The sequence below is a fragment of the Rana temporaria genome, chromosome 4 (assembly GCF_905171775.1).
Source record: "Rana temporaria chromosome 4, aRanTem1.1, whole genome shotgun sequence".
In the NCBI taxonomy this organism is placed as follows: Eukaryota; Metazoa; Chordata; class Amphibia; order Anura; family Ranidae; genus Rana; species Rana temporaria.
Window position 1 is genome coordinate 474858766 of NC_053492.1, and position 24966 is coordinate 474883731.

Genomic DNA, 24966 nt, shown 5'->3' on the forward strand with positions numbered 1-24966 from the left:
TTTTTATTTTTTGCGCTATAAACAAAAATAGAGCGAAAATTTTTAAAAAAAAAATGCAATATTTTTTCTTTTTTGCTATAATAAATATCCCCCAAAAAATGTATATATAAAAAAATTAATTTTCCTCAGTTTAGGCCGATACGTATTCTTCTACATATTATTGTTAAAAAAAAAAGCGCAATAAGCGTTTATTGATTGCTTTGCGCTAAAGTTATAGCATCTACAAAATAGGGGATATTTTGTAGCATTTTTATTAATATTTTTTTTTTTTAGTAGTAATGGCGGCGATCAGCTTTTTTTATTTTTTTTACCGTGACTGCGACATTATGGCGGACACTTTTGACACCATTTTGGGACCATTGTCATTGATACAGCGATCAGTGCTATACAAATGCACTGATTACTGTTAAAATGACACTGGCAGGGAAGGGGTTAACCAGTATGGGGCGCTGAAAGGGGTTAAGTGTGTCCTAGATGTGTTCTAACTGTAGGGGGGATGGGCTACGTGTGACATGACACTGATCACTGCTTCCGACTATAGGAAGCGGTGATCAGTGCCCTGCCATTGGGAAGAATGGGGAAATGCCTTGTTTACATCAGCATTTCCCCGTTCTTCTTCTCCGTGAGACGATTGCAGGTAACCCCACGGGCATTGAGTCCGCGGGACCCGCAGTCGGACTCGCGGCGCGCATGCCCACAATGCCACACCTTAGAGAGGACATACCTGTACGCCCAGCCGAGCCATTGTGCCAATGTATATCGGCATTCGCGCTGGTCGGCAAGTGTTTAACCACTTCTCGCCCGGTCAATAAAAGATTGACGTCCAGGAAGTGGTTGTGAAATCCTGACTTGACGTCCTGCAGGATTTCATGCCGTGCGCGCCCGTGGGGGCGCGCAGCACGGCGATCAGTGGTGCGGGGTGTCACTCTGACACCCTGCATCTCCGATCTCGGTAAAGAGCCTCCGGCGGAGGCTCTTTACCACGTGATCAGCCGTGTCCAATCACGGCTGATCACGATGTAAACAGGAAGAGCCGTTGATGGCTCTTCCTCACTCGCGAGTAGAGGAGAGCCGATTGGTGGCTCTCCTGACAGGGGGGTTCACGCGGATTGTGTATCAGCGCAGCCCCCCCCTCAGGTTTCACCACACTGGACCACCAGGGAAGGGCAAAAAAAAAAAGGAGCAATAAAAAAATCAGTAAAAAAAGGGCATTAAAAAAAAAAAGATGCCAATCAGTGCCCACAAATGGGCACTGACTGGCAACATGGATCCATCAGTGCCACCCCACAGTGTCCATCAGTGCCACCCCACAGTGCCCATCCATGCCCAGTGCCCACCTATCAGTGCCCATCAGTGCCACCCATGAGTGCCCATCAGTGCCACCCATGAGTGCCCATCAGTGCCGCCTATGAGTGCCCATCAGTGCCGCCTATGATTGCCCATCAGTGCCGCCTATGAGTGCTCATCAGTGCCGCATACCAGCGCCGCCTCCAGTGCCCATCAGTACTACCTCATCGGTGCCCATCAGTGCCGCCATATCAGTGCCCATCAGTACTACCTCATCGATGTCCATCAGTGCCATCTCATCAGTGCCGCCATATCAGTGCCCGTAATTGAAAGAGAAAACTTACTTATTTACAAAAAAAATAACAGAAAAAAATAAAAATGTAATTTTTTTCAGAGGTGTTCGAATACCACCAAAAGAAAGCTCTATTTGTGGGGAAAAAAGGACGCCAATTTTGTTTGGGTACAGTGTAGCATGACCGCGCAATTTTCATTTCAAGTGCGACAGTGCTGAAAGCTGAAAATTGGCCTGGGCGGGAAGGTGCGTAAGTGCCCCCTGGTATGGAAGGGGTTAATAAGCTTCTATTGCTCCTAAAAAAATCTTTAGCAAATGCAGCCATTTTTATTATAAAATAATTATTCCTATTGCCAATATTCAGATATTTTAGTCAGCATGTTGAAGAAGGAGAAGAAGAGGAACCAGGATGCCACCTATGAAATGAGCCAGTCTGGAGGCCAGCTTCGTTCACCCAGCGATGCCAGCCTTGGTGGAAGACCAGCATGGAAGGCTCCTCCCACACCCAAGGCTTCATCCCTCCAGCAAGCCGGCAACAGCATGGCGACAGAGTCCAGACCCCTGGCTTTCCAGAAGAGGACAGGTAGGTGACCTCAACCTACACCAACGCACTATTGCCAACGCACACGTTCCTCTATGACGCCAGTTCGTTTTTAATTGGTTAAACTGACCTCATTTACAGACCGAAGTTACAATGTTTCTAGTTATCTAGCAGCGTGGACAATGTTGTGAAAAACTTGGCAGGCTGCCTGTTTTTTTTCTTTTTCTTTTGAGTGAGCAGAGAAGTCTCTACACTCGTTACATGAATGAAGCGGGAAATTCTGCATAGAGGTCGTGAGGGAGGTTTGAGTCAAGATCGCGATATTTTTTTAACAATTAATCGTGCAGCTCTACCCATCAGTGCCATCTATCAGTGCTCATCAGTTCTGCATATTAATGCCACCTGATCAGTGCCCATAAGTGCCGCCTGATCAGTGCCCATAAGTGCCGCCTGATCAGTGCCCATAAGTGCCGCCTGATCAGTGCCCATAAGTGCCGCCTGATCAGTGCCCATAAGCGCTGCCTGATCAGTGCCCATAAGTGCCACTTAATCAGTGCCCATAAGTGGCGCCTGATCAGTGCCCATAAGTGGCACCTGATCAGTGCCCATAAGTGCCGCCTGATCAGTGCCCATAAGTGCTGCCTGATCAGTGCCCATAAGCGCTGCCTGATCAGTGCCCATAAGTGCCACTTAATCAGTGCCCATAAGTGGTGCCTGATCAGTGCTCATAAGTGGCACCTGATCAGTGCCCATAAGTGGCGCCTGATCAGTGGCACTCAGTGCCCATAAGTGGCGCCTGATCAGTGCCCATAAGTGGCGCCTGATCAGTGGCACTTAGTGCCCATAAGTGGCGCTTGATCAGTGGCACTTAGTCCCCATAAGTGGCGCTTGATCAGTGCCCATAAGTGCCACTTAATTAGTGCCCATAAGTGGCGCCTGATCAGTGCCACTTAGAGCCCATGAGTGGCGCCTGATCAGTGTCCATAAGTGGAGCCTGATCAGTGCCCATAAGTGCCCCTGCATTGCCACAAAATGAGATTTGCCATCGGATGAGATGGTCCGCCTCCATCACATCCTATTGGCTCACTCCTGTCACGTGACATATTTAAACGTCAAGTATCGACGCGAACATCAGTCTCAGCTAGGCTATCATAGGGAGAGGATCTCCTCTCCCTGTGATAGCTGAAGCTGCACGGAGCTCACATGGCCTCTGTGGCCCGATTCCGAGAGCGGAATCGGGCCACAGAAGCTCATACATTTACTAGGCTAATAAATGTTCTCCTTCATTACAATGTCACTTCGGGATCTACAGCGATATCGGGATCCCTCTGCCCGATAGCGCTGTCATGCCTCCCCGCGAGCGCGATAGATCCACAGCGCTATCGGGATCCCAATGCCCGATAGCGCTGTCAGCGTGCCTCCCGCCAGCGCTAACCACACCCCGCGCCTGCAGCTCTACTCCCCGTCCCCCGTTAAGGCTCAGGGAACGGGGAACAGAAAGTAGAGCATCGGGTGCAGGTAAAGTAGTAGTGCGCAGGCGCAGCACTACGCAAATAGCTCTGTGCACCAGCTCTGTGCAGCTTCAGCTATCACAGGGAGAGGAGATCCTCTCCCTATGATAGCCTAGCTGAGACTGATGTTTGCGTCGATACTTGACGTTTAAATATGTCACGTGACAGGAGTGAGCCAATAGGATGTGATGGAGGCGGACCATCTCATCCGATGGCAAATCTCATTTCGTGGCAATGCACCGCCTGATCAGTGGCACTTATTGCCCATAAGTGGCGCCTGATCAGTGCCCATAAATGCCACTTGATGAGTGCCCATAAGTGCCACTTGATGAGTGCCCATAAGTGCCACTTGATCAGTACCCATCAGTGAAGAACAAAAATAACTTATTTTACAAAATTTACTGACAGAAACTAAGAGAAACTTTTTTATTTATTTTTTATTTTTTTAAATGTTTGTCTTTTTTTTTTTTTTTTAAATGCCAGTGATGATTAAAATCCACCAAAAGAAAGCTCTATTTGTGTGAATAAGATTATAAAAAAATCATATGTGTAGCATGACCGCGCAATTGTCATTCAAAGTGTGAGAGCGCTGAAAGCTGAGAATTGGCCTGGGCAGGAAGGGGGTGAAAGTGCCCGGCATGGTTTAATAGGTCGAAGCTCCCGATGCAGGAAGAGTCCGGCCTTCCCGGCATTTTTTGGTCAGGTGACCAGATTGAACTGCGGCAGATTTGGCCACATGGACACCGCAGTCACCAATCGCGTGGATCTTCCAGTCCTGACCTGTTCTCTGGGATCTCGTTCTTCTCCCCATGGAAACACGTGGAACCCTCATCCAGATACTTATATGGTAAGATATGCGCCTCCAGATGTACGCCGGACTCTGCCAGCAACATGTAATATACATTCAGAGAACAAAAGTTTGGGAGAAAGTTGGAGCCGAGCGAGCCTCACTTTGGCCTTGTTCTGTGTTCTATAGATGGAAAGTCTGGCACTGCGTGTATGGGGGGGTTATAGGGGGAGGTATGTGAGCACTGACACCAATGATGGGGCACTATGCCTCCCACTGACACCAATGTTGGGACACTATTCCTCCCACTGACACCAATGATGGGACACTATTCCTCCCACTGACACCAATGATGGGACACTATTCCTCCCACTGATACCAATGATGGGACACTATTCCTCCCACTGACACCAATGATGGGACACTATTCCTCCCACTGATACCAATGATGGGACACTATTCCTCCCACTGATACCAATGATGGGGCACTATGCCTCCCACTGATACCAATGATGGGACACTATTCCTCCCACTGACACCAATGATGGGACACTATTCCTCCCACTGACACCAATGATGGGACACTATTCCTCCCACTGACACCAATGATGGGGCACTATGCCTCCCACTGACACCAATGATGGGACACTATTCCTCCCACTGACACCAATGATGGGGCACTATTCCTCCCACTGATACCAATGTTGGGACACTATTCCTCCCACTGACACCAATGATGGGACACTATTCCTCCCACTGATACCAATGATGGGACACTATTCCTCCCACTGATACCAATGATGGGGCACTATGCCTCCCACTAATACCAATGGTGGGGCACTATGCCTCCCACTGATACCAATGATGGGACACTATTCCTCCCACTGACACCAATGATGGGACACTATTCCTCCCACTGACACCAATGATGGGACACTATTCCTCCCACTGACACCAATGATGGGACACTATTCCTCCCACTGACACCAATGATGGGGCACTATGCCTCCCACTGACACCAATGATGGGGCACTATTCCTCCCACTGACACCAATGATGGGGCACTATTCCTCCCACTGACACCAATGATGGGACACTATTCCTCCCACTGACACCAATGATGGGACACTATTCCTCCCACTGACACCAATGATGGGACACTATTCCTCCCACTGACACCAATGATGGGACACTATTCCTCCCACTGACACCAATGAAGGGGCACTAGGCCTCCCACTGACACCAATGATGGGGCACTATTCCTCCCACTGATACCAATGATGGGACACTATTCCTCCCACTGACACCAATGATGGGACACTATGCCTCCCACTGACACCAATGATGGGACACTATGCCTCTCAGTGACACCAAAGATGGGACACTATTCCTCCCACTGATACCAATGATGGGACACTATTCCTCCCACTGATACCAATGATGGGGCACTATGCCTCCCACTGATACCAATGATGGGGCACTATTCCTCCCACTGATACCAATGATGGGACACTATTCCTCCCACTGACACCAATGATGGGACACTATTCCTCCCACTGACACCAATGATGGGGCACTATGCCTCCCACTGACACCAATGATGGGACACTATTCCTCCCACTGACACCAATGATGGGGCACTATTCCTCCCACTGATACCAATGTTGGGACACTATTCCTCCCACTGACACCAATGATGGGACACTATTCCTCCCACTGATACCAATGATGGGACACTATTCCTCCCACTGATACCAATGATGGGGCACTATGCCTCCCACTAATACCAATGGTGGGGCACTATGCCTCCCACTGATACCAATGATGGGACACTATTCCTCCCACTGACACCAATGATGGGACACTATTCCTCCCACTGACACCAATGATGGGACACTATTCCTCCCACTGACACCAATGATGGGGCACTATGCCTCCCACTGACACCAATGATGGGACACTATTCCTCCCACTGACACCAATGATGGGGCACTATTCCTCCCACTGACACCAATGATGGGACACTATTCCTCCCACTGACACCAATGATGGGACACTATTCCTCCCACTGACACCAATGATGGGACACTATTCCTCCCACTGACACCAATGATGGGACACTATTCCTCCCACTGACACCAATGAAGGGGCACTAGGCCTCCCACTGACACCAATGATGGGGCACTATTCCTCCCACTGATACCAATGATGGGACACTATTCCTCCCACTGACACCAATGATGGGACACTATGCCTCCCACTGACACCAATGATGGGACACTATGCCTCTCAGTGACACCAAAGATGGGACACTATTCCCCCCACTGACACCAATGATGGGACACTATGCCTCCCACTGATACCAATGATGGGACACTATTCCCCCACTGACACCAATGATGGGACACTATTCCCCCCACTGACACCAATGATGGGACACTATGCCTCCCACTGATACCAATGATGGGACACTATTCCTCCCACTGACACCAATGATGGGACACTATTCCTCCCACTGACACCAATGATGGGACACTATTCCTCCCACTGACACCAATGATAGGGGGGGGGGCGAGACCAGTCCCCCTGCACAAGGACAGAGAGCAGAGCTGTAGGAGGAACCCAACAGGCTCCACCCACTAGATCCTGCCTTTAGAAAACTACATGAGGGGCGGAGACAAGACCAGTCCCCCTGCACATGGAAAGAGAGCAGATCCGTGGGAGGGGCCCTACAGGCAGAAAACTACAGGAGGGGGCGGAGACGAGACCGATCACCCTTCCCAAGCAGAGCTGTGGGAGGGTCCCAGAAGGCTCCACCCACTAGAGACTGCTTGTAGAAAACTACAGGAGAGGTGGAGATATGACCAGTCACCCTGCACAAGGAGAGAGAGCAGAGCCGTGGGAGGGGCCCAACAGGCTCAACCCACTATAAGCTGCTGGCAGAAAACTACAGGAGGGACGGAGATGCAACCAATCCCCCTCCCCAAGCAGAGCAGAGCTGTGGGAGGGGCCCAGAGGGCTCCACCCACTGGAGACTGCCTGTAGAAAACTACAGGAGGGGTGGAGATAAGACCAGTCACCCTGCACAAGGAGAGAGAGCACAGCTGTGGGAGGGGCCTAGTAGGCTCCACCCACTAGAGGCTGCCTGCAGAAAACAATAGAAGGGGCGGAGACGAGACCAGTCTCCCTGCACAAGGAGAGAGAGCACAGCTGTGGGAGGGGCCCAGCAGGCTCCACCCACTAGAGGCTGCCTGCAGAAAACAATAGAAGGGGCGGAGACTAGACCAGTTACCCTGCACAAGGAGAGAGGGCAGCAGTGGGCGGTCCTTATTAGAGGAAGTCTCACAATGGATTACTGCACAGATCTGGGAGAAGACACATGGACAATATTGTGTTCATCCCCAGCCTGCCACCGTGCAAAGTTCCCTGTGAAGGCTGCGGAACAGCGATCACCCCTAAATCGCAGCTTCAGAGGTGTGACCACATGCTTTAGATACTCCTCATGGATGTATTGCAGGAAGCAGCCCCCCTTGTGTCTCTTTCTACATTCCATGTTTTCTTGGCTTCTTCACGCGTCCTATGAATTGTCCGCGCCCCTGAATCTCTTGTAATGTGACATAAAAGTCACCTCGGGGTTCCATCCTATAAGTGCCGGCCCCTCCCCGTGCCGGCCCCTCCCCATGCAGGCCGGTGCCGGCCCCTCCCCATGCTGGCCCCTCCCCATGCCGGCCGGTGCCGGCCCCTCCCCATATGAGGGCTTTTATACTACTGAAATTTTGCAAATCTTTTCTTCTTCTTTTTTTTTGACCATAAAGTTTAGAAAATGGTCATATTGTTCTCCTTAACATAAGAGCAGTCTGTGTGAGCCTCGCTCATACCGCGCGCTCGCTGTTCATGGCGTCCAACTCATCACCTGGAACCGTTCAACAGCTCTGAAATCTCTCTGAGTCACAGCTGCTTCCTTTAACTGTTTGAGCCGCACAGCGAGTCCAGAGGCATGGAACTCCGAGCTCAACCAAGAGGAAGAACAGGCCTCCAGCAGTGCAGAGTATTTCAGGAGAGGAGAGTTATAGAGGAAGGAGCAGAGTCCTCCAGCAGAGCAGAGTATTTCAGGAGAGGAGAGTTCTGGAGGAAGGAGCAGAGTCCTCCAGCAGGGTAGAACATTTGGAGGGATTTGGCCCTCCCATTGATATATGATAGATGTCATTTAAGGCTATTGGCCGAATTGCTCAAGTCAACTGTATGTAGTAAAATGTTTCTTCCTTTATTGTCCTTCAGCGCTAATAAAATCAATTACTTGTAGGATTTTATAGCGGGACGTTGATGCCGGGTGACAGGTCCTCTTGACATACAGAGCTCTGATGATAAATCAGATGAATGGAGGAGGAGTGGGGGGGAGTGAGGGGTAGGGGGGGGGTCATTATTTGTAACACAGAACACTTCAGATTTAATTTGTGAGGTTAGATTTACGGGGGGGGGGGGGGGGGGGTACTCAGATTTTTTTTGTGAGGTTAGATTTATGGGGGGGGGGGGGGTACTCAGATTTTTTTGTGAGGTTAGATTTATGGGGGGGGGGTACTCAGATTTTTTTGTGAGGTTAGATTTATGAGGGGGGGGGGGGGTACTCAGATTTTTTTGTGAGGTTAGATTTATGGGGGGGGGGGGGTTACTCAGATTTTTTGCAATGCTTTCCATGAACTTTTCCCCCTTTTTTATAACTTCATTTCTGATAACGGCAATCTCATCGTTTGGCTCCAAGATAAAACTCATAAATATGCTTCGGCCTTCTTATTTTTATGTTTTATGACGTTCGATGTCGATGGGTAAAGAAATCTATTCACATTCTTTACATTTCTGCTTTTCTGAAACCGACGTCTCAAAACAAAGCCGAACGCGCCATGTGGTCGTTAAAGGGACAGGATGGGTCGTTTTTTTGATAGATCCAGCTTTTGTTGTTCATGGTGACCCTTCTGCAGTGAGAAATCCGTATTACATGTTTGTATCCCTTCCCTTTTGACCTGTCTGCACTTCCCCATGTTTTTACGAAGATGCTTGTTTTTGGCCTTGCCGTGTGCTCTGGGGATTCATGTTACGGGGGGGGGGGGGGGGGGGTAGATGGACAGGGTGTGGAGTAAATGGATGAGGTTGAGAGTAGATGGATGGGGTTGGGGTAGATGGATGGGGTTGGGGGTAGATGGATGGGGTTGGGGTAGATGGATGGGTTGGGGGTAGATGGATGGGGTTGAGAGTAGATGGACAGGGTGTGGAGTAAATGGATGAGGTTGAGAGTAGATGGATGGGGTTGGGGTAGATGGATGGGGTTGGGAGTAGATGGATGGGGTTGGGGTAGATGGATGGGTTGGGGGTAGATGGATGGGGTTGAGAGTAGATGGACAGGGTGTGGAGTAAATGGATGAGGTTGAGAGTAGATGGATGGGTTGGGGGTAGATGGATGGGTTGGGGGTAGATGGATGGGGTTGGGGGTAGATGGATGAGGTAGGGAGGGGTATAGGGTGAGGGATAGATGGATGGGGTTGGGGGTAGATGGATGGGGTTGGGGGTAAATGGATGGGGTTGGGGGTAAATGGATGGGGTTATAGGTAGATGAATGGGGTTGGGTTAGATGGATGGGGTTGAGAGTAGGTGGATGGGGTAGGGAGGGGTATAGGCTGAGGGATAGATGAATGGGGTTGAAGGTAGATGGATGGGGTTGGGGGTAGATGGATGGGGTTGGAGGTAGATGGATGGGGTTGGAGGTAGATGGATGGGGTTGGAGGTAGATGGATGGGGTTGGGGGTAGATGGATGGGGTTGGGGGTAGATGGATGGGGTTGGGGGTAGATGGATGGGGTTGGGGTAGATGGATGGGGTTGGGGGTAGATGGATGGGGTTGGGGGTAGATGATTGGGGTTGGGGGTAGATTGATGGGGTTGGGGGTAGATGGATGGGGTTGGAGGTAGATGGATGGGGTTGGAGGTAGATGAATGGGGTTGGCGGTAGATGGATGGGGTTGGCGGTAGATGGATGGGGTTGGGGTAGATGGATGGGGTTGGGAGTAGATGGTTGGGGTTGGGGGTAGATGGATGAGGTAGGGAGGGGTATAGGCTGAGGGATAGATGAATGGGGTTGGAGGTAGATGAATGGGGTTGGAGGTAGATGAATGGGGTTGGAGGTAGATGGATGGGGTTGGGGGTAGATGGATGGGGTTGGGGGTAGATGGATGGGGTTGAGAGTAGATGGATGGGGTTGGGGGTAGATGGTTGGGCTTGAGAGTAGATGGATGGGGTAGGGAGGGGGTATAGGCTGAGGGATAGATGAATGGGGTTGGAGGTAGATGGATGGGGTTGGAGGTAGATGGATGGGGTTGGCGGTAGATGGATGGGGTTGGCGGTAGATGGATGGGGTTGGCGGTAGATGGATGGGGTTGGGGTAGATGGATGGGGTTGGGAGTAGATGGTTGGGGTTGGGGGTAGATGGATGAGGTAGGGAGGGGTATAGGCTGAGGGATAGATGAATGGGGTTGGAGGTAGATGGATGGGGTTGGAGGTAGATGGATGGGGTTGGGGGTAGATGGATGGGGTTGGGGGTAAATGGATGGGGTTATAGGTAGATGGATGGGGTTGGGGGTAGATGGATGGGATTGAGAGTAGATGGATGGGGTTGGGGGTAGATGGTTGGGCTTGAGAGTAGATGGATGGGGTAGGGAGGGGGTATAGGCTGAGGGATAGATGAATGGGGTTGGGGGTAGATGGATGGGGTTGGGGGTAGATGGATGGGGTTGGGGGTAGATAGATGGGGTTGGGGGTAGATGGTTGGGGTAGATGGATGGGGTTGGGAGTAGATGGTTGGGGTTGGGGGTAGATGGATGAGGTAGGGAGGGGTAGAGGGTGAGGGATAGATGAATGGGGTTGGAGGTAGATGGATGGGGTTGGGGTAGATGATTGGGGTTGGGGGTAGTTTGATGGGGTTGGGGGTAGATAGATGGGGTTGGGGGTAAATGGATGGGGTTGGGGGTAGATGGATGGGGTTGAGAGTAGATGGATGGGGTTGAGAGTAGATGGATGGGGTTGGGGGGTAGATGGATGAGGTAGGGAGGGGTATAGGCTGAGGGATAGATGAATGGGGTTGGAGGTAGATGGATGGGGTTGGGGTAGATGATTGGGGTTGGGGGTAGATGGATGGGGTTGGGGTAGATGATTGGGGTTGGGGGTAGATGGATGGGGTTGGAGGTAGATGGATGGGGTTGGGGTAGATGATTGGGGTTGGGGGTAGATTGATGGGGTTGGGGGTAGATGGATGGGGTTGGAGGTAGATGGATGGGGTTGGGGTAGATGGATGGGGTTGGGGTAGATGATTGGGATTGGGGGTAGATGGATGGGGTTGGAGGTAGATGGATGGGGTTGGGGGTAGATGGATGGGGTTGGGGGTAGATGGATGGGGTTGGGGGTAGATGGTTGGGCTTGAGGGTAGATGGATGAGGTAGGGATGGGTATAGGCTGAGGGATAGATGAATGGGGTTGGGGTAGATGATTGGGGTTGGGGGTAGATGAATGGGGTTGGGGTAGATGTATGGGGTTGGGGGGGTAGATGGATGGGGTTGGGGTAGATGGATGGGGTTGGAGGTAGATGGATGGGGTTGGGGGTAGATGGATGGGGTTGGAGGTAGATGGATGGGGTTGGGGGTAGATGGATGGGGTTGGGGTAGATGATTGGGGTTGGGGGTAGATGGATGGGGTTGGGGTAGATGGATGGGGTTGGGGGTAGATGGATGGGGTTGGAGGTAGATGGATGGGGTTGGGGGTAGATGGATGGGGTTGGGGTAGATGGATGGGGTTGGGGTAGATGGATGGGGTTGGGGTAGATGGATGGGGTTGGGGTAGATGGATGGGGTTGGGGGTAGATGGATGGGGTTGGGGTAGATGATTGGGGTTGGGGGTAGATGGATGGGGTTGGGGGTAGATGATTGGGGGTAGATGGATGGGGTTGGGGGTAGATGGATGGGGTTGGGGTAGATGGATGGGATTGAAGGATGGATGGGGTTGGGGTAGATGGATGGGGTTGGGGTAGATGGATGGGGTTGGGGGTAGATGGATGGGGTTGGAGGTAGATGGATGGGGTTGGAGGTAGATGGATGGGGTTGTGGGTAGATGGATGGGGTTGGAGGTAGATGGATGGGGTTGAGGTAGATGGATGGGGTTGGAGGTAGATGGATGGGGTTGGAGGTAGATGGATGGGGTTGGAGGTAGATGGATGGGGTTGGAGGTAGATGATTGGGGTTGGAGGTAGATGAATGGGGTTGGAGGTAGATGAATGGGGTTGGAGGTAGATGGATGGGGTTGGGGTAGATGGATGGGGTTGGAGGTAGATGAATGGGGTTGGGGGTAGATAAATGGGGTTGGAGGTAGATGGATGGGGTTGGGGTAGATGGATGGGGTTGGGGTAGATGGATGGGGTTGGGGTAGATGGATGGGGTTGGGGTAGATGGATGGGGTTGGAGGTAAATGAATGGGGTTGGGGTAGATGGATGGGGTGTGGAGTAAATGGATGGGGTTGGGGTAGATGGATGGGGTTGGAGGTAGATGGATGGGGTTGGAGGTAGATGGATGGGGTTGGAGGTAGATGGATGGGGTTGGAGGTAGATGGATGGGGTTGGAGGTAGATGAATGGGGTTGGGGTAGATGGATGGGGTGTGGAGTAAATGGATGGGGTGTGGAGTAAATGGATGGGGTTGGAGGTAGATGGATGGGGTTGGAGGTAGATGGATGGGGTTGGGGTAGATGGATGGGGTTGAGGTAGATGATTGGGGTTGGAGGTAGATGATTGGGGTTGGAGGTAGATGGATGGGGTTGGAGGTAGATGGATGGGGTTGGGGTAGATGGATGGGGTTGGGGGTAGATGGATGGGGTTGGGGGATGGGGTTGGGGTAGATGGATGGGGTTGGAGGTAGATGGATGGGGTTGGAGGTAGATGGATGGGGTTGGAGGTAGATGGATGGGGTTGGAGGTAGATGATTGGGGTTGGGGGTAGATGGGCGGCACATTGATGTAATGGGTAGCACTCTCACCAGGGCAGCCATGACGGAAAAAAAGGGGGATTTTTGCTGACACAATCATACATCTTGGGGGGGCGCAATTTGGCATGTTCGCCCTGGGCTCTAGATGACCTTGTCCCAGCACTGCCTGGGACCATCGGGCCCCTTACAGGTGTAATGCCTGTACCCCCCTGATGGCGGCCCTGACTCTCACCTAGCAGTAAAAAAGGGTCGCTGGTTCGAATCCCAACCATGACACTACCTGCCTGGAGTTTGCATGTTCTCCCTGTGCCTGCGTGGGTTTCCTCCGGGTACTCCGGTTTCCTCCCACCCTCTAAAGACTTGCTGGTAGGTTAATTGGCTTCTGTCTAAATTGGTGCTAGCCAAGTGCGTCGGGATCCTATGGGGTAAAGCAGGGTTTGACAAATTTGCTTGGAATCTAGGAGCCAGCTAAAAAAGTTAGGAGCCAGAAAACGCGCCCCGTCCCGACGAGCTTGCGCGCAGAAGCGAACACATATGTGAGCAGCGCCCGCATATGAAAACGGTGTTTAAACCACACATGTGAGGTATCGCCGCGATTCGTAGAGCGAGAGCAATAATTCTAGCCCTAGACCTCCTCTGTAACTCAAAACATGCAACCTGTAGATTTTTTTAAACGTCGCCTATGGAGATTTTAAAGGGTAAAAGTGTGTCGCCATTCCACGAGCGGACGCAATTTCGAAGCGTGACATGTTGGGTATGAATTTACTCGGCGTAACATTATCTTTCATAATATAAAAAAAAATGGGGATAACTTTACTGTTGTCTTATTTTTTAATTAAAAAAAGTGTAATTTTTTCCCAAAAAAGTGCGCTTGTAAGACCGCTGCGCAAATACGGCATGACAGAAAGTATTGCAACGATCGCCATTTTATTCTCTAGGGTGTTAGAATAAAAAATATATATAATGTTTGGGGGTTCTAATTAGAGGGAAGAATAGTGAAAATAGTGAAAAATGACATTAGAATTGCTGTTTAACTTGTAATGCTTAACTTGTAATACCAACGGCCACCACCAGATGGCGCCAGGACACTATTTCTGCCTGGCCCCCGGGATTTGTCGATCCCTGGGGGTAATGACCGCGCTATATCAAGAGGCCACTCAACTCAACTCAATCTCCTGTTAAAGGAACCAGCCCTCCTCTCTGTCCCTATTGGCCAACATACAACGGGCATTGCAGACTCTTGTGGTGCTTCAGTTGGATCCCCAATTTGAGGAAGTCTTTGCTGCACCCATCTCACAGATAATAAGCGCAATAAGCGTATAGTGATTGGTTTTATGCAAAAGTTATAGGCCCAGATTCTCAAAGGGCTTACGACGGCGCAACGCAATGTGCGCCGTCGTAAGTCCTAATCTGGGCTGTTGTATCTATGCGCCTGATTCTTAGAATCAGTCGCATAGATAACCATTAGATCCGACAGGCGTAAGGCTCTTACGCCGTCGGATCTTAAATGCAATTTTTTTTGTTGTCCGCTAGGTGGCGCTTCCGTCGTTTTCCCCGTCGGGTATGCAAATTAGCTAGATACGCAAATTCCCGAACCTACGCGCGGCCGACGCAGTAAAGTTACGACGTTTACGTTAGGCTTTTCCCGGTGTAAAGTTGCCCCTGGGTATATGAGGCGCAATCAATGTTAAGTATGTCTGTCGTTCCCGCGTCGAAATTTGTAAATTTACGTCGTTTGCGTAAGTTGTCCGTGAATGGGGCTGGACGTCGAAACCAATGACGTCCTTGCGACGTCATTTGGAGCAATGCACCCTGGGATATTTTTCGGACGGCGCATGCGCAGTACGTTCGGCGCTTGAACGCGCTTAATTTAAATGCTACACGCCCCCTACCCGCCTAATTTTAATTAGGCGGGCTTGCCCCGAGTGATTTACGCTACGCCGCCGCAACTTTACACGCACGTGCTTTGTGAATAAAGCACTTGCCTGTAAAACTTGCGGCGGCGTAACGTAAATGAGATACGTTAAGCCCGCCGACTTTTACGCCGATCTACGAGAATCTGCCCCATAGCGTCTACAAAATAGGGGACAGAATTATGTTTTTTTTTTTATATATATATATATAATTTTTTTTTAACTAGTAATGGCGGCGATCTGTGATTTTTATTGGGAGAGCGACATTGTGGCGGACGCATCAGACAATTTTGACACATTTTTTGGACCATTGCCATTTATACAGCGATCAGTGCTATAAGTATGCACGGATTTCTGTATAAATGTGACTGGCAGGGAAGGGGTTAACACTAGGGGGAGAGGAAGGGGTTAAATGTGTTCCCTAGGGAGTGATTCTTACTGTGGGGGAGGGGGACTGACTGGGGGAGGTGACCGATCGGTGTCCCTGGGGTAGATTCAGGTACATTTGCCCATTTATTACGGAGGCGCAGTGCACCATTTTGCCGCTGCGCCTCTGTAAATTTACTGCGCTACGCTTGATTCACGGAGCAGTAGCTCCGTAAATTGCGTGGGCGCTGCTGAAAAATGCCCGGCGTAAGCGCGCGTAATTTAAATGATCCCGTAGGGGGCGTGGATCATTTAAATTAGTCGCGTTCCCGCGCCGAACGTAGTGCGCATGCTCCGTCGGGAACTTTCCCGACGTGCATTGCGGTAAATGACGTCGCAAGGACGTCATTTGCTTCAAAGTGAACGTGAATGGCGTCCAGCGGCATTCACGATTCACTTACGCAAACTACGTAATTTTCAAATTTTGCGACGCGGGAACGACGGGTATACTTAGCATTGGCTGCGCCTGCTAATAGCAGGGGCAGCCTTACGCAAAACCCGACGTACGCAAACGGCGTAAACTGCGTACGCAGGGCGCGCGTACGGTTGTGAATCGGCGTTAGTATGCAATTTGCATACTCTACGCTGACCACAACGGGAACGCCACCTAGCGGCCAACGTAAGAATGCAGCCTACGATATGCGGGCATAAGGAGGCACAGAGACCGGAGGAGCCGAGGACACCAATAGACGTCCTCCCGGCATTGTAGAGCCACTTTGTGGCCGTCAAAGGATACGAAGTGGTTAATCTTTGCATCAGTGTTTACTTTTTGGGTCTAATAGAACACTAGTAACTACATCTATATCGGTGTCTATAATTATTTCCCATATCCCTGTATATTGTGTCCTTTTAAGATGTACATCTAAGAGTCTTTTATAAAATTTCCATACTCCCCGCAGCCACCACCAAGTGGGGAAGAGAGTTCCACATCCTTATTGCCCTAACAGTGAGGAAACCCCTACGCTTAGGAACCAGCGCACGACGATATACGTTGGCACGGCTGGGCAGATGGACGTACCTGTATGTCCCCTTTTAAGATGCGGCATTGTGGGCACGCACTCCCGCCGCGAGCTCCGTGAGTCCGACCGCGGGTCCGCGTGGACTCTATGAGCCAGATTCGCATAGGTTAGTGGATCTTTAGATCCGTGTAACCTATGTGATTTAAGATCCGCCGCCGCAAGTTTTTGAGGCAAGTGGGTAATTCACAAAACACTTACCTCAAAACTTGTGGCGGCGTATCGTAAATCCTCCGGCGGAATTCAAATTCCGCGGCTAGGGGGCGTGTACTATTCAAATCCCAGCGTGCATTGCTCCAAATGACGTTGCAAGGACGTCATTGGTTTCGGCGTGAACGTAAATTACGTCCATCCGTATGCGCGAACGACTTACGCAAACAACGTAAAAAATTCAAATTTCGTCGCGGGAACGACGGCCATACTTAACATTGGCTGTGCCTCATAGACCCAGGGGTAACTATACGCCGGAAAAAGCCAAACGCAAACGACGTAAAAAAAAAGCGCCGTGCGGTCGTTTGTTTCGGAATCGACGTATCTCCTCATTTGCATAATCGTCGCGTAAATAAAGCGAAACGCCACCTAGCGGCCGGCCTGGAATTGCAGCCTAAGATCCGACGGTGTAACACAGTTACACCTGTCGGATCTTAGGCATATCTATGCGTAACTGATTCTATGAATCAGGCGCATAGATACGACGGTACAACTCAGAGATACGACGGTGTATCTCTATGTGAATCTGGCCCTATGTCTACGGGGACACTTGCAATCGTCTCACGAAGAGGAAGAACGGGGAAATGCTAATGTAAGCAAGCTTTTCCCCATTCTTCCTAGTGACAGGACACTGATCACAGCTCCCTGTGATCGGGAGTGGTAATCGGTGTCGTGTCACACGTAGCCCATCCCCCCCACAGTTAGAACGCATCCCTAGTACAGACTTAACCCCTTCAGTGACACCCTAGTGGTTAACCCCTTCACTGCCGGTGTCATTTTTACAGTAATCAGTGCATTTTTATAGCACTGATCGCTGTATCAATGACAATGGTCCCAAAATGCCGTCAAAAGTGTCCGATGTGTCCGCCATAATGTCGCAGTCACAATAAAAATCGCTGATCGCCATTACTAGTAAGAAAAATGTATTAATAAAAATGCCATAAAACTATCCCCTATTTTGTAGAAGCGATAAGTTTTGTGCAAACCAATCAATAAACGGCCATGGAGCACCGATTTTTCAAAGCCGGGCACCCCTTCCATAGACTCCCATGTTAAACGTCAGTCTAGTCATGGACACAGTGAGGCATGGACACAGTGAGGCATGGGCACAGTGAGGCATGGGCACAGTGAGGCATGGGCACAGTGAGGCATGGGCACAGTGAGGCATGGGCACAGTGAGGCATGGGCACAGTGAGGCATGGGCACAGTGAGGCATGGGCACAGTGAGGCATGGACACAGTGAGGCATGGGCACAGTGAGGCATGGGCACAGTGAGGCATGGGCACAGTGAGGCATGGGCACAGTGAGGCATGGGCACAGTGAGGCATGGACACAGTGAGGCATGGACACAGTGAGATATGCACATGAACAAAGTGAGGCATTCCACTTACTTTTATAGTAATCAATGCATTTTTATAGCACTGATCGCTATAAAAATGACAATGGTCCCAAAAATGTGTCAAAAATGTCTGAAGTGTCCGCCATAATGTCGCAGTACCGAAAAAAAATCTCTGATCGCCGCCATTACTAGTGTTGAGCAGAATACGCCATATTCGATTTCGCGATATATCTCGAATATATAGTCGAATATTCGAGATATATTCGCTAAATTCGAATATTCGTGATATTTTATCGAAATGAAATAATTGCGAATTTTCGCTATTGCGAATGCGAAAATAATTGCGAAATTTCGATAACTGCGGTAGGAGCACTCTGATTGGCTCTGAATATTCTTGATATTATTTCGAAATTTCGCAAAATGCGAATGCGATATTTACTGCGCAATTTCGACAAATGCTGTAGGAGCACTCTGATTGGCTCAGAATATTTGTGATATTTTATCAAAATTTCGCAAAATGCGAATGCGATATTGATGGCGAAATTTCGACAACAGCGCTAGGAGCACTCTGATTGGCTCAGAATATTCTTGATATTTTACAATACAAAATAATTGCGAATATTCGACAAATGCGGAAGGAGCACTCTGATTGGCTCAGAATATTCTTGATATTTTACAATACAAAATAATTGCGAATATTCAGCAAATGCGGAAGGAGCACTCTGATTGGCTCAGAATATTCTTGATATTTTACAATAGAAAATAAAAAGTGTTTTGCATTGGTGGTGATTCTTTACTCTATCCATCTGTCACAGCCGTTTGTCAATCAAACACCTTGAAGATTGAACACGTTCATGCTGCATGCTTTGGACTTTTTTTCACTTCACATATCAAAGACATTTTTATGAAAGATTATTTTTCTATTATTGGGACTATATTTCTTTATATATTTGTTTCACTGTGTATTTCACAAGTTATTTGCGCTTGCTTATTTTATAATTTGCCCACATGTCTTGTCACTAGACATATTTTTTATTCTTGTAGAGCGACTCCATTTTCTGTCTTGTATTAATTTATGTTGTATAACATTTTTGAGTTGCTGCTGTATTCTCCCCTTTTTTTAAGGTATGCGCAATTTTTTCCTTCTTACAAAAAAAAATAATATCAAACATACAAATATTCATAACAGAAACATACACAAAGCCCCCCCCTTTTGCATCAGAGACAATCAGAGTTCTCCTACCACAGTTATCGAAAATTCGCAATCATTTTCGCATTCGCAATAGCGAAAATTCGCAATTTTTTTTTTTTTTATATTCGGCAACATAAAAGGATCGCCTCAGCTTAGCTACTCGGCCCAGGGTCTCTAATCATACCAGCAATGCTTTTAGACGTCGATAGGATGTGATCTGTTTTAAAAATCAAATTGAAAAAATGCGAATATTCGGAATTGCGAATATTCACCGCGAAATTCGAAATATATCGCGAATACTCGAATATGCCATATTCGAGCCGAATATTCGCAATACGAATATTCGTGAGCAACACTATTCATTACTAGTAAAAATAAAATATTAATAAAAATGCCATAAAAAAATACCCCCTATTTTGTAAACGCTATAACTTTTGCGCAAACCAATCGATAAACGCTTATTGCGATTTTTTTTTTTTTTTTTACGAAAAATATGTAGAAGAATACGTATCGGCCTAAACTGAGGGAATTTTTTTTTTTTTTATATATTTTTGGGGATATTTATTATAGCAAAAAGTAGAAAATATTAATTTTTTTCAAAATGTTCGCTCTTTTTTTGTTTATAGCGCAAAAAATAAAAACTGCAGAGGTGATCAAATACCACCAAAAGAAAGTTCTATTTGTGGGGAAAAAAGGACGCCAATTTTGTTTGGGAGCCACGTCGCACGACCGCGCAATTGTCAGTTAAAGCGACGCAGTGCCGGAAGCTGAAATTTCGCCTGGGCACGAAGGGGGTTTATGTGCCCAGTAAGCAAGTGGTTAAAGCAATTGAGCCGACATCCTCCATAGGAAATCTGGTAGTTCCAGAGGTCCTCTGACTGACGCCTCTCCTTTTTCGGGGCTCTCCTGGATCCGCGGCACTGATTTTGTCCGGCTCCATTCTCCTGCTCACTTTACTCTCCGCTTCCAAAATAAACAGGTGCAGAGGGGCCGTCTCGGTCTTGGACCGGCGCACGCCATTACCTCACTGCTCGGTTCTCTTCGAATCTCGAACCCATTGATGTTTTTAAAACGCAGAAAGCTGCTTTCTAAGTCAATAAGGGTGATTCACAACACCAACGTCCAAATTCACAAAAAACCCGCCCGTCTCTTCCCCAAGAACAGCTCCGGCTTTGTGGCGGCGTCCCATAAGACACCTCTATGGCAACCGCTGTTTGTTTCATTCACAAAGCAGATGCTGTGGATGGCCGGACTCTGCGGTAATGGGGTTCTGTCATCCAAGTGAAACAAGTTCTTGGTGGACATGAGAGAAGAAAGTGCAATCCGGCGTTCTGCTGGGACCGCAGATGCACTGTACAGAGGCTGGAACTTATTAAAGATTCAAACAACGGAGGAGCGTTCAGTCCTCGGGGTGACGGGTTTGCTCTTGTGTTGGCCTTACTAGTGAAGGGTATATTAACCACCTCAGCCCCGGACCATTATGCAGCTTAAAGACCGGGCCACTTTTTGCGATTCGGCACTGCGTCGCTTTAACTGACAATTGCGCGGTCGCACGACGTGGCTCCCAAACAAAATTTACGTCCTTTTTCCCCCCCCACAAATAGAGATTTATTTTAGTGGTATTTGGTCGCCTCTGCGTTTTATTTTTTATTTTTTGCGCTATAAACAAAAATAGAGCGACGATTTTAAAAAAAAAAAACAATGGCCCGGATTCTCAAAGGGCTTACGACGGCGCAACGCAATGTGCGCCGTCGTAAGTCCTAATCTGGGCCGTCGTATCTATGCGACTGATTCTTAGGCCGGGTACACACAAGAGGATTTATCCGCGGAAACGGTCCAGGGGACCGTTTCCGCGGATAAATCCTCTGACGGATTTTGATCTCATGGTTGTACTAACCATGAGATCAAAATCCCCGTGGATTCGGACGGATTGATCCGGTGAGTCTGTACAGACCAGCGGATTAATCCGTTGGACTGGATTCCAGCGGATCGATTTCTTAGCATGTCAAGAAATTTTGATCCGCTGGAAATCCATCCCCGGGGACAAAAATCCGCGGAAACAGATCCGCTGGATCGTACACACCAGGGGATCTATCCGCTGGAGCCGGTCCGCGGATCAATTCCAGCGGATCAATCCTCTCGTGTGTACGGGGCCTAAGAATCAGTTACGCATAGATATCCATTAGATCCGACAGGCGTAAGGCTCTTACGCTGTCGGATCTTAAATGCAATTTTTTTTTTTTTTTTGCCGCTAGGTGTCGCCTCCGTCGTTTTCCCCATCGAGTATGCAAATTAGCAAAATACGCGAATTCCCGAACGTACGAGCGGTCAACGCAGTGAAGTTACGACGTTTACGTTGGATTTGCGCTGCGTAAAGTTGCCCCTGCTATATGAGGGGCAAGCAATGTTAAGTATGGCCGTCGAAATTTAAAAATTTACGTTGTTTGCGTAAGTCGTCCGTGACGTTCACGTCGAAACCAATGACGTCCTTGCAACGTCATTTGGAGCAATGCACCCTGGGATATTTTCCGGACGGCGCATGCGCAGTTCGTTCGGCGCGGGAACGCGCCTAATTTAAATGCTCCACGCCCCCCTACCCGGCTCATTTGAATTAGGCGGGCTTGCGCCGGGTGATTTACGCTACGCCGCCGCAACTTTACAGGCAAGTTCTTTGTGAATAAAGCACTTGCCTGTAAAACTTGCGGCGGCGTAACGTAAACCAGATACGTTACGCCCGCACAGTTTTACGCCCAGATACGAGAATCTGGGCCAATGTTATTTACTTTTTGCTATAATAAATATCCCCAAAAAATATATAAAATAGGGGATAGTTTTATGGTATTTTTATTAATATTTTTTTTTTTCTAGTAATGGTGATTTTTATCGTGACTGCGACACATCGGACACTTTTGACGCTATTTTGGGACCGTTGTCATTTTTACAGCGATCAGTGCTATAAAAATGCCCCGATTACTGTGAAAATGACACTGGCAGTGAATGGGTTAACCAGGAGGGGGCGCTGCAGGGGTTAAGTGTGCCCTCATGTGTGATTCTTACTGTTGGGGGGTGTGGCTGTAGGTGTGACGTCATTGATGACGGCGCCACAGTGAAGAACGGGAAAGCTGTGTTTACAGCTCCGGGGACCGATCGCGGGACTCCAGTGGCGATCGGGTCTGCGGGTCCTGCGATCACGGAGCTTCGGACCGGGTCACGGGCGCGCGCGATCCACGGCTGGGCACTTATAGGTAGATTCAGGTACGGACGCGTAACTTTGCGGCGGCGTAGCTTAAGGAATTTAAGCTACGCCGCCCTAAGTTAGCGAGGCAAGTACATGATTCACAATGTACTTGCCTGCTAAGTTACGTCGGCGTAGCCTGAATCGGTGGGCGTAAGGGCGCCTAATTCAAATGTGTTGGAGGGGGGCGTGTTTTATGGTAATGAGGCTTGACCTCGCGTTTTTGACGTTTTTTGGCTACTGCGCATGCGCCGGGCGCCTACATTTCCCAGTGTGCATTGCGGCTAAGTACGCCGCACGGCCTATTGATTTTGATGTGGACGTAAACGACGTAAATCCCGATTCCCGGACGATTTACACAAACGACGTAAAAATTTCAAATTTCGACGCGGGAACGGCGGCCATACTTGACATTACTATTCCACTAGGGCCTAGCTCTAACTTTACGCGGCCTATCTCTTACGTAAACGGAGTAAAAGTACTGCAGCGGCCGGGCGTACGTTCGTGAATCGGCGTATCTCCTCATTTACATATTCTACGCTGACCGCAATGAAAGCGCCACCTAGCGGCCATCCAAAATATTGCAATCTAAGATAGGACGGCGCAAGCCGTCGTATCTTAGATATCTTTAAGCGTATCTCTGTTTGAGCATACGCTTAAACATAAGTCGGCGTAGATTCTGAGTTAGGCCGGCTTATCTACTGATAAGTAGGCCTAACTCTACCTGAATCTACCTATTAAAGAGGACGTACCTGTACGTGATTGTGCCCAGCCGTGCCATTCTGCCAACGTATATGTGCAGGAGGCGGTCCTTAAGTGGTTAAGTGACTTTAAACGTGGCATGGTCTGAGTATTTCTGGGATTTTCACACACAACCATTTCTCGAGTTTACAGAGAATGGTGTGGAAAAGAGAAAATATCCAGTGAGCGGTAGTTGTGTGGAGGAAAATGCCTTGTTGAGGTCAGAGGAGAATGGGTAGACTGGGACCTAATAAATTGGCTGGTGAGTGTACAGTTAAAACAGAGAAAAGGAAAGGGGACTGTGACGCGGTCATGTAGACTTTTTTGGGAGGACCTCTTGCACGCGTTTCAGTTGGTGGTTTGTCCAGGAAATATAAAAGAAAACTTGAATGGAACCATTTGATTTCTCACATCCTTTACCAGGCGCTCCGGTATCCTTCCATGGTGTATTGGTTAATGAATAGGCGCGCTCAGCGGGGTAATTTGGCCCTGGAGACCCGGCGATGTGAGAGGCAGTGTTCTCAGATCTCGCCTGTCTGATTCATACACTTCCCCCGACTAATTATATCACACTCCGGATATTCACCGAGCGGTTCTGTGTTCCTGCCATGCTCTCCGATTGGCTGCACATCTATAAATTCTTCGACTAGTAAACACACAAATTATACAGCTCAACATTCCAGCGCAGCCTGCTCCGCACGCTAAAAATACAGCATGAAATCTATAATTGGACTTTAAATGTAGTTTTAGGGGTTCTTTTCCCGGCTTTCCAAACTGAAAATAAAACGAGGCGAAGCCAAGCGTGCAGCTGCAATCATTTGTTGTCTCTCCCTTCCAATCGCCTAATTAATTGAGCAGAAATGTTGAATATTTATTTGGTAAGGGCGCCAAGCTCTTGTCTCCAGATCCCCCTTGTCGTGACTCTTCAGTTTTTCCTTTCCATTCACCAGGTCCAATAATAGAACTTTTATAACTGGTGCATTCTCAAAGAAGAACTGAAACAAGTACAGCGGAACCTCGGATTACGAGTATAATCCGTTCCTAGAGAATGCTCGTAATCCAAAATACTCGCATATCAAAGCGAGTTTCGCCATTGAAGTCAATGGAAACAAAAATAATTTGTTCCGCATTGACTTCAATGACATGCAATACCGCATGCGGCCAGAAGCGGGGGGGGGCAACAGGGAGCCTCAGAAACAGCCAAAAAGGCCTGAGGACAGCTTGGCTGACCTCGGCAAACCTCTGAAAGGCTCGGAAAGGTAGTATTTCCGAGTCTTTCCGAACAGCACCGTTCGGCTCTGGTGCCCCCCACCTTAGGCCGCAGTACTGCACACCGCTTTGGCCTGAATACTGCTCGTTTTGTGAGACAACACTCGCAAACCGAGTTGGGATTTTTCAAAATACACAGCGCTTGTATTGCGAAACGCTCGTTAACCGTGTTACTTGCAATCCGAGGTTACACTG

At 49.0% G+C, this 24966-nt stretch overlaps 1 protein-coding gene across 1 annotated transcript in view; it reads left to right on the forward strand.

Annotated features, from left to right (window-relative positions):
* KIF6 (kinesin family member 6) overlaps positions 1 to 24966 on the forward strand; it is a 336021-nt gene that overhangs the window by 203346 nt on the left and 107709 nt on the right. Inside the window, exon 13 of the mRNA XM_040347859.1 lies at positions 1944 to 2162. Within this exon, the coding sequence (XP_040203793.1) occupies positions 1944 to 2162 (219 nt within the window). The remainder of the gene's footprint in view (positions 1 to 1943; positions 2163 to 24966) is intronic.